The sequence below is a fragment of the Perca fluviatilis genome, chromosome 14, assembly GCF_010015445.1.
Source record: "Perca fluviatilis chromosome 14, GENO_Pfluv_1.0, whole genome shotgun sequence".
NCBI lineage: Eukaryota > Metazoa > Chordata > Actinopteri > Perciformes > Percidae > Perca > Perca fluviatilis.
The window spans coordinates 35,409,804-35,425,076 of record NC_053125.1 but is presented as its reverse complement, the minus strand read 5'-3'; the positions used below and the strand labels follow the sequence as shown (position 1 = coordinate 35,425,076).

General features: G+C 42.3%; 1 protein-coding gene across 1 annotated transcript in view; it reads left to right on the top strand.

The window, feature by feature from the left end:
- The first annotated feature begins 496 nt into the window (after positions 1-496).
- Positions 497-15,273, top strand: part of LOC120572635 — a 16,514-nt gene continuing 1,737 nt past the window's right edge. Inside the window, exons 1-13 of the mRNA XM_039821955.1 lie at positions 497-575; positions 2,044-2,166; positions 2,254-2,409; positions 2,575-2,691; positions 6,965-7,043; positions 7,206-7,434; positions 7,592-7,869; positions 9,035-9,128; positions 9,345-9,396; positions 9,590-9,691; positions 10,199-10,372; positions 10,508-10,554; positions 15,167-15,273. The exon at positions 15,167-15,273 is cut by the window's right edge and continues 1,737 nt beyond it. Coding sequence (XP_039677889.1) covers positions 2,078-2,166; positions 2,254-2,409; positions 2,575-2,691; positions 6,965-7,043; positions 7,206-7,434; positions 7,592-7,869; positions 9,035-9,128; positions 9,345-9,396; positions 9,590-9,691; positions 10,199-10,372; positions 10,508-10,554; positions 15,167-15,273 — 1,524 coding nt within the window. The 5' untranslated portion in view covers positions 497-575; positions 2,044-2,077. The remainder of the gene's footprint in view (positions 576-2,043; positions 2,167-2,253; positions 2,410-2,574; positions 2,692-6,964; positions 7,044-7,205; positions 7,435-7,591; positions 7,870-9,034; positions 9,129-9,344; positions 9,397-9,589; positions 9,692-10,198; positions 10,373-10,507; positions 10,555-15,166) is intronic.

Sequence of the window (15,273 nt, the reverse complement as noted above, 5' to 3'; positions counted from 1 at the left end):
TGTAATGCCATTAAGGACAAAAGCTTAACCCCAAAACGTGGGGACAAAACCATATGACTATAATAATGTTATATTAAAATCATACCTGCAAACTCAGAAGGGCTGACAAAGGTGACACATCTCTTCTGTGTTTTTCAGACAACGGCAGCTACAGTCTGGTGTTAGAATCCTCTCCAGTGAAATACAGACACACTTTTACACCGTTCAGCTGTCAGCATTTTAACTGTTTACTCCAGCTGCTAGCTGACGCTAGGCTAAGGAAGAACCCATTACATTTGGGCTAGGACCCAAATAACAATCAGATACAAAAAAAAAAAGTACTTTCAATAACATTGCGAGATGAGAAAGCATTTGTTCTTCATTCATGTGCTGTCGGAGTAATAAAAAAAAGTGTTCCCCACTGGGAAAGTCATGTGAACTTCCCTTTAAGACAGTTAACGTTGTGAAGTAGATCATGGCTTGGCAGAGGTCTGAGCTCTGTGAGCTGGAAAGAGGGAACTGAGAATAAAAACTCCATTTTGATCACAGAAGGAAACATGGCACACATTAAAGCAACGGAGAGACCTGTGTAAACGGTAAGTACTGCTTCTGACCTTTTCTGTTCCATTACATTACAGGTCATTGTTGTTCTTTAACAACATGTAATTTAGTTGTAGTGGGGCATCACTTCACCAATAATAAGAAAGTTGAGTCATACAGTGGTTAAAGTGGAACAGAACTAACTGCAAATAGGCATCCAGCAACGTTGATTAATAAGTAAAATAATCAAATTGGCAGTTTCATATATCAGTGTTTCCTGTTTATTTAAAATAATAACAACCAAAGACCAGTGGTTCCCAAAGTGGGGTCCGGGGTCCTTGACGGGGATTCTGGGGGTCCCCCAGCGAAAAGGGGAATCATTTTTTTAAATAATCCTATCCATGAGTAATACAGTGATAGGATGTATGACTATTTGCTCATGGCTTTCATACATAAACGTTATGTAATAAAACATCTAAAAGCAAAAATACAATTAGATGTTCTAGTTTGTTTTAGTTTGGGAACCACAGCATTAGGTAACCGTCTACGGCTAGTTGATAACAGCAGGACAGTCAAGTGTCTGCGGTTGGTCTGATTCCAGAAGTGAAAGTCCCACTGATTTCCTCCGTAAAGATTCTGATTATCAGCCATAATGTCTAAACCATCCGACCTGGACTGACCACGAGCTGTGAGATTGTGATTCGGAGGTTTATGCTCCCGTAGAAGCCAGAAGTCTGTGTAAAATCCACCTTGTTTTAAGAAAAACATTGTTTTTTTCATGATGTCATGGAGAAGTACTACAGTAACCACAACCCTAAGTGCAACAGTGACGTCTCTGATTGAAGGAGCTTTCTGTTCATGGAAATGTTAACCGAACCCGCAAAAAGCCAGACCACGTTCAGCCTATAGATTGTTAAAAATAGTGGACCTACCTCCAGTGGTCACACTGAGTAACTACACCTCCTCCAGCTGATTTCTGAGGCTTATTTTATTCGTTTGGTTTTATTCTTTCAATCATCCAAATGTCAGGATAGAAGATGGCCGCCACACAAAGTAACATTCAGCTGTGATTTCCTCAGTCAAAATCAAGCAGTCAAATCCTCCAAACAGCTCCATGAGACCATCTAGTGGACTGATAGAAGTAGAGCACCTGATGGCAGCTTCCCCTGCTCTGATTGGTCCTCACCAGTAACCAATGAGAACCAGGAGCATCTTCTCTGTCCAATAACAAACCAGTATTGATCCACGTGTTGATCCGTTCTCCGTGTTGAGTGAATGAAATGTGATCTAGTGATGAGAAAGGGTCCTCAGTAGTTCCCAGAGTTAGATCATGTTTTCTAACTGCTTCTTTAGTCTGAGCAACAGTCCAACAAGCCAAAAGGATTCAACTGACACTGATATGACACAGAGAGAAGCAGCCAATCAGAGGACCAGCTGCTGATATTTGGCTTTTTTCCAGGATACGATATGTGAGGGATGAATGAGTGATGATGTGCTGATGAATGACTGGACTGCTGCTCTCAGGGTTTCCTCTCCAGGTGAAGGTGTGGACTCGGCTATGAGTCAGTGTGAGGACAGAGAGGAGGGAGCCCCTCCCTCTAAAACCACTCTGTGGGGGGACCATGGCAGCCAGACCAAAGCTCAGAGGTGAGAGGACCATCTCTAACTGTCCACCAATCAGATCACTGCACCAACATTATTCACACTCAAAGCTCTGTGTGTGTTGGGTTTCAGCCCAGAGAAGCAGCACAGACCTAGACCTGGACCTGGACCTGGACCTGGACCTGGACCTGGACCTGGACCTGGACCTGGACCTGGACCCAGCTGTGTGTCCATCAAGAGTGACCGGTCGAAGGATGTTATTGTTAATTTTAAACGACAAGACAAAACGTTTGTAGTTGTAAATTGTGTTCAGTAGCAGGTCCATAATGTCTGTAATTAAACACAGTGTTGGTATTGGATTCAAATGAAATCATGTTAAATTAGATATAAAAGTCTTTAATTCAGAGAGAATTTCCCTAAATATGTGAGCTTTAATGCATTTCTTTCTATCAGGATCCATCAGAGACCAGACTGTCCTGGACCTGGACCCAGCTGTGTGTCCATGAAGAGTGACCGGTCTAAGACTGAACCTCTATTCTTCAAAAATGGACGCCCCTCTGTTGCTCAAAGGTGAAGATTTCATATACAGTATATAAGAAGGAGAGAGAGACAGACAGTATATAAGAAGGAGAGAGAGACAGACAGTATATAAGAAGAGGAGAGACACAGACAGTATATAAGAAGGAGAGAGAGACACAGACAGTATATAAGAAGGAGAGAGACATAGACAGAATATAAGAAGGAGAGAACAGACAATATAAGAGACAACAGACATATAAAGAAGGAAGACAGACAGTATAAAGGGGAGAACAGACAGTTATAAGAGAGACAGAAAAGAGACAGACAGTATAAGAGAGACAGACATAAGAAGGAGAGACACAGACAGTATATAAGAAGGAGAGACAGACAGTATATAAGAAGGAGAGACAGACAGTATATAAGAGAAGACATATAAGAGACAGACAGTATATAAGAAGAAGAGACAGACAGTATATAAGAAGGGAGACACAGACAGTATATAAGAAGGAGAGACACAGACAGTATATAAAGAGAGAGACACAGACAGTATATAAGAAGGAGAGAGAGACAGACAGTATATAAGAAGGAGAGAGACACAGACAGTATATAAGAAGGAGAGAGACAGACAGTATATAAGAAGAGAGAGAGACAGACAGTATATGAGAGACAGACAGTATATAAGAAGGAGAGAGACAACATAAGAAGGAGAGACAGACAGTATATAAGAAGGAGAGACAGACAGTATATAAGAAGGAGAGAGAACAGACAGTATAAGAAGGAGAGAGACACAGACAAGAAGGAGAGAGACACAGTACAAGAAGGAGAGAGAGACATACAAGAAGAGAGAGACAGACAGTATACAGAGAGAGACAGACAGTATATAAGAAGAGAGAGACAGACAGTATATAAGAAGGAGAGAGAGACACAGACAGTATAAGAAGGAGAGACAGACAGAAGAAGAGAGAGACAGTACGTTATAAGAAGGAGAGAGAGAGAGACAGTATATAAGAAGGAGAGACAGACATATAGAGAGACAGACAGATGAGAGACAAGACAGACATAAGGAGAGAGACACAGACAATAAAGAAGAAGAGAGAGACAGACAGTATATATGAAGGAGAGAGAGACAGACAGAGAGAGACACAGACAGAAGAGGAGACAGACAATAGAGAGAGAACAGTATATAAAGAGAGAGAGACAGACAGTATATAAAGAGAGAGAGACAGACAATATAAGGCGGAGAGAGAGACATAGACATATTAAGAAGGAGAGAGACACAGACAGTATATAAGGAGAGAGAGAAGACAGTAATAAAGAAGGAGAGAAGAGACAGACATTAGTAAGAAGGAGAGAGAGACAGACAGTATATAAGAAGAGAGAGACAGACAGTTATAAAGAGAGAGAGACAGACAGTATATAAGAAGGAGAGAGAGACAGACAGTATATAAGAAGGAGAGAGACACAGACAGTATATAAGAAGGAGAGAGAGACACAGAGTATAAGAAGGAGAGAGACAGACAGTATATAAGAAGGAGAGAGAGACACAGACAGTATATAAGAAGGAGAGAGAGACAGACAGTATATAAGAAGGAGAGAGAGACAGACAGTATATAAGAAGGAGAGAGAGACACAGACAGTATATAAGAAGGAGAGAGAGACACAGACAGTATATAAGAAGGAGAGAGAGACAGACAGTATATAAGAAGGAGAGAGAGACACAGACAGTATATAAGAAGGAGAGAGACACAGACAGTATATAAGAAGGAGAGAGAGAGACAGACAGTATATAAGAAGGAGAGAGAGACACAGACAGTATATAAGAAGGAGAGAGAGACACAGACAGTATATAAGAAGGAGAGAGAGACAGACAGTATATAAGAAGGAGAGAGAGAGATGACAGTTCGCTTGAGTTCAGTAGAGCACACAGCTCTGTAGAGTCGTGGAATTAGGACTTCATATACTACATGTACATAACAGAAAGCCTGTTGTGCGTCTGCCCTATTTCTGTTACTGTGGCAGCAGAAATCAACATAGAGGAAACACTGGGTAGCTTTTGCGCCTATTATTATTATTATTATTATTATTATTATTATTATTATAGCTACATGTTGAATCGGCTGCAGGGCTACTCTGACAGTTTTATATTTTTATAAAGATACCCATTTTATAATAGGCCTACCCATAATACTTTTATAACAGTACCCATAATAATTTGGAATATTTTTAGTTTCTTTCCTTTTATTTTTACTGCACAACCTCCCAGCCCCCATTGTGAAAACCTGTGGCCTAGGCTATTTCATCAAGACAATGCATAGGCCTAGTATTAATTATTGCACACACACACACACACACACACACACACACACACACACACACACACACACACACACACACACACACACACACACACACAAAAATACTGAATTAAAAAAAATAATATATAATTTGTTCGAATTTATGTGTCATTTATCAGATCAGACCCCCATCCCCACCCAAACCCCTGCTGCCAAAATCTCACTCTGAACTCTGTTAAAAACTTGAGAGCTGTGGTCCCCCCCAAAGGGACTTACCATCTCCAACAGAGAACAGTGTTCACCAACTGGTCCAAACAGCTCTATTGTAGTCCAGCCTTTACTTCAGAGACAGACGTGGGTCACTTTGCATCACTTTGTAACTGTTGTGTGCAGGGGATTAAAGGACCCACATGCAGAGAGAGAGGCAGACAGGCAGGTGATGGTTGGAGCTCAGGGATTTATTTGTACAAAAACAGGGAGCAAACCAACAAAAGGGATCCAAAAATCAAAGGCCAACACAAGGAGTCCAAACTGAGGCAGGCAGGCAAAAGGCAAAGTCCCAAAGTACCTAGGTCCTTACCTAGCTACTGTCAGGGCACGCCCTCATACTCTGCTTCTGACTGGCTAGTAGTCCTTACCTAGGTACTGTCAGGGCACGCCCTCATACTCTGCTTCTGACTGGCTAGTAGTCCTTACCTAGCTACTGTCAGGGCACGCCCTCATACTCTGCTTCTGACTGGCTAGTAGTCCTTACCTAGGTACTGTCAGGGCACGCCTCATACTCTGCTTCTGACTGGCTAGTAGTCCTTACCTAGATACTGTCAGGGCACGCCCTCATACTCTGCTTCTGACTGGCTAGTAGTCCTTACCTAGGTACTGTCAGGGCACGCCCTCATACTCTGCTTCTGACTGGCTAGTAGTCCTTACCTAGCTACTGTCAGGGCCCCTCATACTCTGCTTCTGACTGGCTAGTAGTCCTTACCTAGCTACTGTCAGGGCACGCCTCATACTCTGCTTCTGACTGGCTAGTAGTCCTTACCTAGCTACTGTCAGGGCACGCCCTCATACTCTGCTTCTGACTGGCTAGTAGTCCTTACCTAGGTACTGTCAGGGCACGCCCTCATACTCTGCTTCTGACTGGCTAGTAGTCCTTACCTAGGTACTGTCAGGGCACGCCCTCATACTCTGCTTCTGACTGGCTAGTAGTCCTTACCTAGGTACTGTCAGGGCACGCCCTCATACTCTGCTTCTGACTGGCTAGTAGTCCTTACCTAGATACTGTCAGGGCAGCGCTCACAACTCTGCTTCTGACTGGCTAGTAGTCCTTACCTAGGGTACTGTCAGGGCACCCCTCATACTCTGCTCCTGACTGGCTAGTAGTCCTTACCTAGGTACTGTCAGGACCCTCTACTCTGCTTCTGACTGGCTAGTAGTCCTTACCTAGGTACTGTCAGGACAGCCCTCATACTCTGCTTCTGACTGGCTAGTAGTCCTTACCTAGGTACTGTCAGGGCACGCCCTCATACTCTGCTTCTGACTGGCTAGTAGTCCTTACCTAGCTACTGAGCATGTGCGACTCCCAACAAAGATGGAACAGAAGTGAGATGTCTCACTCTGTAGCTAAAACATAGAGCTCAACACACAGGGTGAAAAGAGGAGCTGCAGCAATGTGCAGTACAACAAAAATATGGTGTTTTTTAAAAACACCATATTTTGTCTCAGTGTGGGTGCAGTGCAGAATTCATCTTGTGTTTCTGTCAGGAGGAATCTGGAAGAACCTGAAGACTGTGTGTCCATGAAGAGTGACCGGTCTATGGATGACACTTTATACTTCAAAGATGGACACTACTCTGTTGATCAAAGTTGATGATATCAAACTGATAATCAGCAGGACTAGTAAACGTTTACTACTACAGGGAGTCCTCTGATTCACTGTTAACATCCAAATATCACTTCATGGACCTTTACCTTGTGTTTGTCTCTGTGTGGACAGACATGATGTGAGCTAATTCTTCCTGATTCCTCCACAGAGTGGACCAGGAGAGTTTAGAAGTTCCCAGTGGTCAGTCTGACCAGCAGCATCAAACACACCTGGACTCCATATTTATGGTCTGTACATTTACAACAACTACTTTTACATCTATTCTGTTCACAATCATCTCCATCCTGCACTTTTTCGACCAGTGGATTGTCAGTCTGTCCAACATGGATCTGATGTTTGCTTCCATGATTTCAGTGTGATTGTGTCATTCATATAATCTTCTGTTCCAGCTGCTGGAGGAGAACATCATCTATTTTGTGAAGAACGAGTTGAAGAAGATCCAGAAGGTTCTGAGTCCAGATTTCCCAGAATGCTTAGAGAGTCAGAGGGAGGATGAGGAGGTGTTGGATGTTGAGGATGAAGAGCAGAGGAAGAGCAGCAGAGAGGCATTTCTGAAGCTCACACTGCACTTCCTGAGGAGCATGAAGCAGGAGGAGCTGGCTGACCGTCTGCAGATCAGTAAGAGGATTTCTTGAAAGATTTAACATGCTGGATAATAGGGACCTTAATTAATTTCTCAAGAGATGGACAAACATATATCATATACTCAATCTCTGAGGTCATGTTGAAACGTGTTCTTTGACTTATTGATCTTCTTTGTTATGGGTTCATTCAGGAAGTCTTGCTGCAGTTGGTAAGGATAAACTCAAATGTAAGCTGCAGAAGAAGTTCCAGTGTGTGTTTGAGGGGATTGCTAAAGCAGGAAACCAAACCTTTCTGAATCAGATGTTCACAGAGATCTACATCATAGAGGGAGAGACTGCAGAGGTCAATGCTGAACATGAGGTCAGACAGATTGAATCAGCATCCAGGAAACTAGACAGACCAGAAACAACAATCAGACAAGAAGACATCTTTAAAGTCTCACGTAGAAGTGATGAACCAATCAGAACAGTGCTGACAAAGGGAGTGGCTGGCATCGGTAAAACAGTCTTAACACAGAAGTTCACTTTGGACTGGGCTGAAGGTAAAGCCAACCAGGACATCCAGTTCATATTTCCATTCACCTTCAGAGAGCTGAATGTGCTGAAAGAGAGAAAGTACAGCTTGGTGGAACTTGTTGATTATTTCTTTAGTGAAACCAAAGAAGCAGGAATCTGCAGGTTTGAAGAGTTCCAGGTTGTGTTCATCTTTGACGGTCTGGATGAGTGTCGACTTCCTCTGGACTTCCTCAACACTGAGATCCTGACTGATGTTACAGAGTCCACCTCAGTGGGTGTGCTGCTAACAAACCTCATCAGGGGGAATCTGCTTCCCTCTGCCCGCCTCTGGATAACCACACGACCTGCAGCAGCCAATCAGATCCCTCCTGAGTGTGTTGACATGGTGACAGAGGTTAGAGGGTTCAATGACCCACAGAAGGAGGAGTACTTCAAGAAGAAATTCAGAGATGAGGAGCAGGCCAGCAGACTCATCTCCCACACCGAACCCCCCCCCCCCCCCCCCACCCCCCCCCCCCCCCCCCCCCCCCTGATCTGGAACTGCTACAGTTCTGGAGGACGTGTTGAAGACCAGAGAGGGAGGAGAGCTGCCCAAGACCCTGACTGAGATGTACATCCACTTCCTGGTGGTTCAGTCCAAAGTGAAGAACATCAAGTATGACGGAGGAGCTGAGACAGATCCACACTGGAATAAAAAGAGCAGGAAGATGATCAAGTATCTGGGAAAACTGGCTTTTGAACAGCTGCAGAAAGGCAACCTGATCTTCTATGAATCAGACCTGACAGAGTGTGGCATCGATATCAGAGCAGCCTCAGTGTACTCAGGAGTGTTCACACAGATCTTTAAAGAGGAAAGAGGACTGTATCACGACAAGGTGTTCTGCTTCGTCCATCTGAGTGTTCAGGAGTTTCTGGCTGCTCTTCATGTCCATCTGACATTCACCAACTCTGGAGTCAACCTGCTGTCAGAAGAACAAACAACATCCCACCGGAGGTTTCTACTTAGAAACAAACGTGAACAATCCCATATCTACCAGAGTGCTGTGGACAAGGCCTTACAGAGTCCAAATGGACACCTGGACTTGTTCCTCCGTTTCCTCCTGGGTCTTTCACTGCAGACCAATCAGAGTCTCCTACGAGGTCTGATGACACAGATAGGAAATAGCTCAGTGACCAATCAGAAAACAGTTGAGTACATCAAGAAGAAGATCGGTGAGAATCTGTCTGCAGAGAGAAGCATCAATCTGTTCCACTGTCTGAATGAACTGGATGATCGTTCTCTTGTGGAGCAGATCCAACAGTTCCTGAGTTCAGGAAGTCTCTCCACAGATGAACTGTCTCCTGCTCAGTGGTCAGCTCTGGTCTTCATCTTACTGTCATCAGAAGAAGATCTGGACATGTTTGACCTGAAGAAATACTCTGCTTCAGAGAAGGCTCTTCTGAGCCTGCTGCCAGTGGTCAAAGCCTCCAAGAAAGCTCTGTACGTGCACACATCAAGATTTAATGTATAGTTTCTTTATGCAGAAAAAAACAAACATTGTTTGTAATTGTTATTTAATATGTTATGTTAATTAATAATATTTTGTCGATTACTTTTTTAGGCTAAGTGGCTGTAACCTGTCAGAGAGAAGCTGTGAGGCCCTGTCCTCAGTTCTCAGCTCCCAGTCCTCTAGTCTGAGAGAGCTGGACCTTAGTAACAACGAGCTGCAGGATTCAGGAGTGAAGCTGCTGTCGGCTGGACTGACGAGTCCACACTGCAGACTGGAAACTCTTAGGTTACTGTTACAATTATTTGATAATGGTGACCCTCTGAGCGGTTATTTATACATATTAATTACAGTTAGGTCCATATGTATTTGGACACCTTTATTTAATTTTGACTCTGTACCAGATTTGAAATGAAACAATGATGACATTTTTATAGTGCACTTTCAGCTTCGACATGAGAGAAATCACAGCTATGTTGAACAGACTATGCAGGAATTATGATTGTACCCCAAATGTTTGGACCAAAAGTATTTGGAAAAGAGGCTATGCATCGGTTTCTTTGTGTCTGCATCTTTCAATCAGGCAGAGGTGGAAAGAACTAGAATATTGTATATGAGTGAAATTACTTGGTTAGGTTTCCTCCGTCAGAGAGGGCATGTCGGTCAGGTGTTGTTGTTCTTCCTCAAAGTGTTCCTTCCACAAACAGCTGTGAAACACATCTGCCTGAACCAACACTATGCTCCATTAGGGTTGGTGACAGTAATTTTAAACTGTGTGTGTGTGTGTGTGTGTAGTCTGTCAGGCTGTCTGGTGTCAGGGGAAGGCTGTACTTCTTTGGCCTCAGCTCTGAGCTCCAACCCCTCCCACCTGAGAGTGCTCGACCTGAGCTACAATCATCCAGGAGACTCAGGAGTGAAGCTGCTGTCAGCTGGACTTAAGGAACCAAACTGGAGACTGGACACTCTCAGGTATGGACAGATGGACAGAGAGTAGCAGCTCTCACACTGTTTCTCTGTTGCTAACTGATGAACTCTAGTTCATATTTAATGGAGGATCTGAGCGAAGGTGTATGATGTTGATTCTGACTTTGTTTCTTCCTGCAGGACGGACCATGTTGGACTGCAGAGACTGAGACCTGGTGTGAGGAAGTGTGAGTGTGTTTAACGTTTGATTCATGAGAACTCAGCTGCATGTTGCACTAGATTTTTACATTTTCTTGACTGAAGTACGATGGTAAATTTCTCAAGAGTTTCAGTCAGGATCTGTTTTCTGTCAGTGTGGCTGGAAAGATGTTGAATTTAAAATCAACAAACACAACAAACTGAACAAAGTGATCCAACAGAACTAATAAATATGTGTCATTAACAGTCAAGCCAACATAAAGCTAACTTTGTTTCTTTTGTCACTAAACTGGATGAAGTTTAATGAACTGTATTTGCGGATTCTTGATATTAATATACAGTATATCTTTGGTACTACATCATTCAGAATGCACTTGACAGATCAGTTTACTGAACTGTATTGTGTTAGGTTGAAGACACAGCAATGCCCAGGGCACTTATTCACTTCAGACTAAATCTGTGAACCTGAGGCTCTGCAAACAGAAATGAAAGCACAACGTTTAGGGCATAAAAATACAATCCAACAATAAGTATGCTTCACATTCTTAGGAAAACATATTCATAACTGAACAATTTAACTAAATTACTCAATATACCTTAATATCAAACTAAAGTGCTCAAAATGCCATAAAGTGGCTGTTGATTCAAGGCAGCTGCTTTGGACAAAAGCGGTAGTGTTTTTACCACACCTGCTGTTGTAAACGTCTTTTCTTTACGTTGCTGTATTACCCATTGTATATTTGTGAGTAAGCGTTAACGGGAGATCATAGTTGCGATGAATGTTTTGCTCAGACGGAAAATCATTCATTTACAAGAATAATCGTTGCATTTCAAGTGTTACTTACTGTAACTAAAACGTTATCAGTGTCACTGTGTCACGAGCCAAAGCATTAAGAGTTTGTTTTAGCACCCAATGTAATAACAACTTTGATTTATATCACATTTCATGAAACCCAAGGACGCTTCGCACATGTAACGTTACAGGGGGACAAGTGAACAGATAATAGTAGGCCAACAAAAACATGGACTGAAAGGAACAAAACTTTCACGCTAAGTGGAAGGTGGACGTATTTTAATGTTGGCTGCTGACGTACAACCACATTGCGCATTGTAAAATTATTTTATGAATGGAATAAGCATATTACATAAATGAGGGCCAATTCAGGGTGGGTTTTAAATCATTTACAATCCTTTTATTGTCTGCATCTATTGAAAGCCCGACCAAGTATAACTCAGGGTCTTGCCCGTTGTCTTTCACTTTGCCTTTTAGCTTTTAGTTGTTCTGTGTTTAATTTCCTTCTTTCCTGTGATGGTCCTGCCCCAATATCAGCCATAACTACATCAGATAACTTCTAAAATAAAATTAAAATACAATTAGGCCTATATAAATAAATCTACTGCTTCCTTTTACCTACATACTCACAACTAACACAGGCTTTTCCGGTGTTTACGCCAAATCTGTGACCCGTCAGAATGTGTTACTCTAGCAACGTCTACCTGCTGTAAATAATTGTGTGACTTTGCAGGAAAAATGGGACATGGGCAAAGGCATTAATAAAAACTATATAAAAATAGCATTCTTTCACTGTTTTAATATCATAGAATTATACATTTTTGAAGGTTACTGATATAAGGGGAAGAGCGTTGTTGCCTTCAAGTGCTGCTTTTAAACTCGTACTTTACAAGTTTGACACATACACTTTGATGTGTTCCTTCAATTTCTTTTCTCCGGATGTTTTTAACAAATCATTGTTCAACTATAAGCCATAAACAATTCAATTCAATTCAATTTTATTTATAGTATAAAATCATAACACTTTACTTTACAGATAGAGTAGGTTGAGACCACACTCTATAATTTACAAAGCCCCAACAATTGCAGTAATTCCCTCAAGAGCAAGCAGTGCGACAGTGGCGAGGAAAAACTCCCTCTTGGGAAGAAACCTGGGACAGACCCAGGCTCTTGGTAGGCGGTGTCGGTTGGGGATGCGATGAACAGTGACGATAATAGTCACATTAATAATGGAACAGTGACTTCAAATGGTAGTCGTAGTAGTTCATGTCATATCAGGGCGATGCAGGGCGCCGCAGGGCGTTACAGGATGTAGCGTGGCCCAGCAGAGCACGGATGGACGTAGCAGGAAGCAGCAGGGTTTAGCAGGACGCAGGATGACATTCGCAGGGACCGCTGAGCTCAGCAGGGAGTGCAGCAGGACCACGGCGACAGCTGCAACCAGGATCTTGGTGCCAACGTTCTCCAAGGAAATACGCTGGGGGAAAAAACATAAGGACTCCGGGGAGTAAACTCCCCAGAAGCTAGGATTAATAACAAGCATTTCTGGAACGGGATGCACACAAATGGTAATAGAAAGGGAGAGGAGAGAGCAGCTCAGTGTGTCAAAGGAAGGAAGTCTCCCGGCAGTCTAAAACTATAACAGCGTAACTAAGAGAGACAGGTCATAAGGAGAGGTGGCCTGTTCGGGCTTGAAACACAACATGGCATAGTTGATATCATAAAGATGTTGAATAAAGTGAGTTGAGGTGGATTTACCTTCCAGTTCCTCCCTGAATGGAGACCTGGGACCAGATGCACGACACATAAGCACAAATACCACAAATAACTTTCACACATGAACTGGTATTTCTATAAACAGGTTTGCACGTCACACTGACTTCAGACCAGCATACACATCGTTTTAGAGCCAGCTGCCGGTGATCAGGTGGAAATGGAAAACAGGCTGAGAGACTCTTAATAATAAAACATTGTTTTTTGTGATTGTGTGTTTTCAGTTGTTAAGGGTAGATGTCGAAGAGTAGTCATAAGCAGGTGTAAACAATCAAGATGAGTCCGAGATGAAGTTGACAAAATGGGATTTTTATTGTTTATCCCAATTAAGGCCAAATGAGGCAAAATTGTGATATAAAAATTTATAAAATTTAAGGAAAGCAGAAAAATATATACTTTCAAGAAAATAAAGGTAAATTGACTTCAGAGTCAAAACAATCACATAATAAAAACATAAAACTGTTTCCTAATTGACCTTAAATCAAGTCACTACTCTGAGAGCATCCAACAGACTTAGGGCGTTTTCACACAGACAGCCTTTAGTTCGGTTGAATCGCACTAGCGTTTGTTTGTCCCGTTGGTGCGGTTCGTCAGGGCAGGTGAGAACGCGGCAATCGAAGTCTGGTGCGCACCAAAAGCGGACCAAACAAGCGTACTGAGTACTGTGCGGTTCGTTTGTGGTGAGAATGTGATCCGTACTCGAACTGCACAAGCTATACATACTAGGCAAGTCTGAGCTAATGTCTCCTGTACTCAGGTGTGTTTAGCAATCTGGGATTCAGCAGAGCAGCAAACTGTAGCAGCTTGCAGTGTTTCTATCACAGAAATAGATGGCAGTCAAGCTTGCCGTCCATCACTCGTATCTCCGTGGTCAAACCAGATGTTATTATATATTAACTTTCTTGCTCCCGCCCCCAAACATATCCGACCAATAAGAGGGCTGGACGTTCTTGCCTGATATGTAGTGACGCATTTTGGTACTCTTGGATTTTTCCAGGTGTGAAACCAAAACAAACTGACCAAGGGCAAATTGCTCCAAGTTTACTAATTCACCAACTGATTCGGACCAAAACAAACAAACTACAGGTGTGAAAACGCCCTTACATCCTCCTTCCTCAGATTTTCCTCAAGCTCTCTATCTCGAGCAAATACAACTGCTACTCTATATAGCTGAAGTCCGCCCCTCAAATTGGAACATACCAACACAACAATACAATGCAGGGGTGGCTCAGGTGAATAGACAGTAAAGGCTCCATACAGCCAAAATTAATGTATCTATGAAGCTAGACATTTACAGAATATAATTTATAAGATTCATATTCAAATTAGACAAAGTCACTAGACATTTTGATGGCTAACAAATGTATTACTTAAAATCCATGTCACTTCCTGTTACCCCGGAAGTCGTATAGAGTAATTTAAACCCGCGGCAAACTTTCCCTTATAACAAAGAGAGCACATGCTGGTAAGACAAAGATCATGTTACCCTCTATTAGCTTTTAAACTCAATAAACAGACACTAGTTAACAAAGACACAAGTTTTGCATGATTATTATAACTGGTCATGTTTGTGAAATAAACAGTATGGTTTTAAACAATAGAGAATGATGTATTGATGGATGTAGCTATAGCCTATAAATCACCGCAGTATTGGATGTTAAATATGTACACAAGAAAGCTACGGGATTACTGTGGGGAATTTGATGAATGGCTAGTTTAACAGATGATTTGAATATAGTGTGATAAGTAACAGAACATATTGACACGCTAAACATACATACACAGGCATCATTTACACTCAGTCTTTGAGATATAAAATAGGTAGCGCATCGCTACCGTGACGGCAGCCCGTCACATCAGTCTACACAGCTGTAAATCTGTAAATCACCATCAGATGTATTTAAAAAACTGAATGAATTGTTATAACTGGATTGTTGAAGTTAAAGTTTGTTAAACATCATTCACAGCTGAATGAGAAAGTTTAAATGATTTTCTTTCAGTAATTGTCAGTAAAGTTGTTAATAAATCAACAGATGATAACCTGCAGCTGTATTGTGTCTGTTTCTCTCCATCAGATGTCTGTGAACTGGAACTGGACACAAACACAATAAACAGATACCTCAAACTGTCTGACAACAACAGGAAGGTGACCTATGTGGGAGAGGATCAGTCATATCCTGAT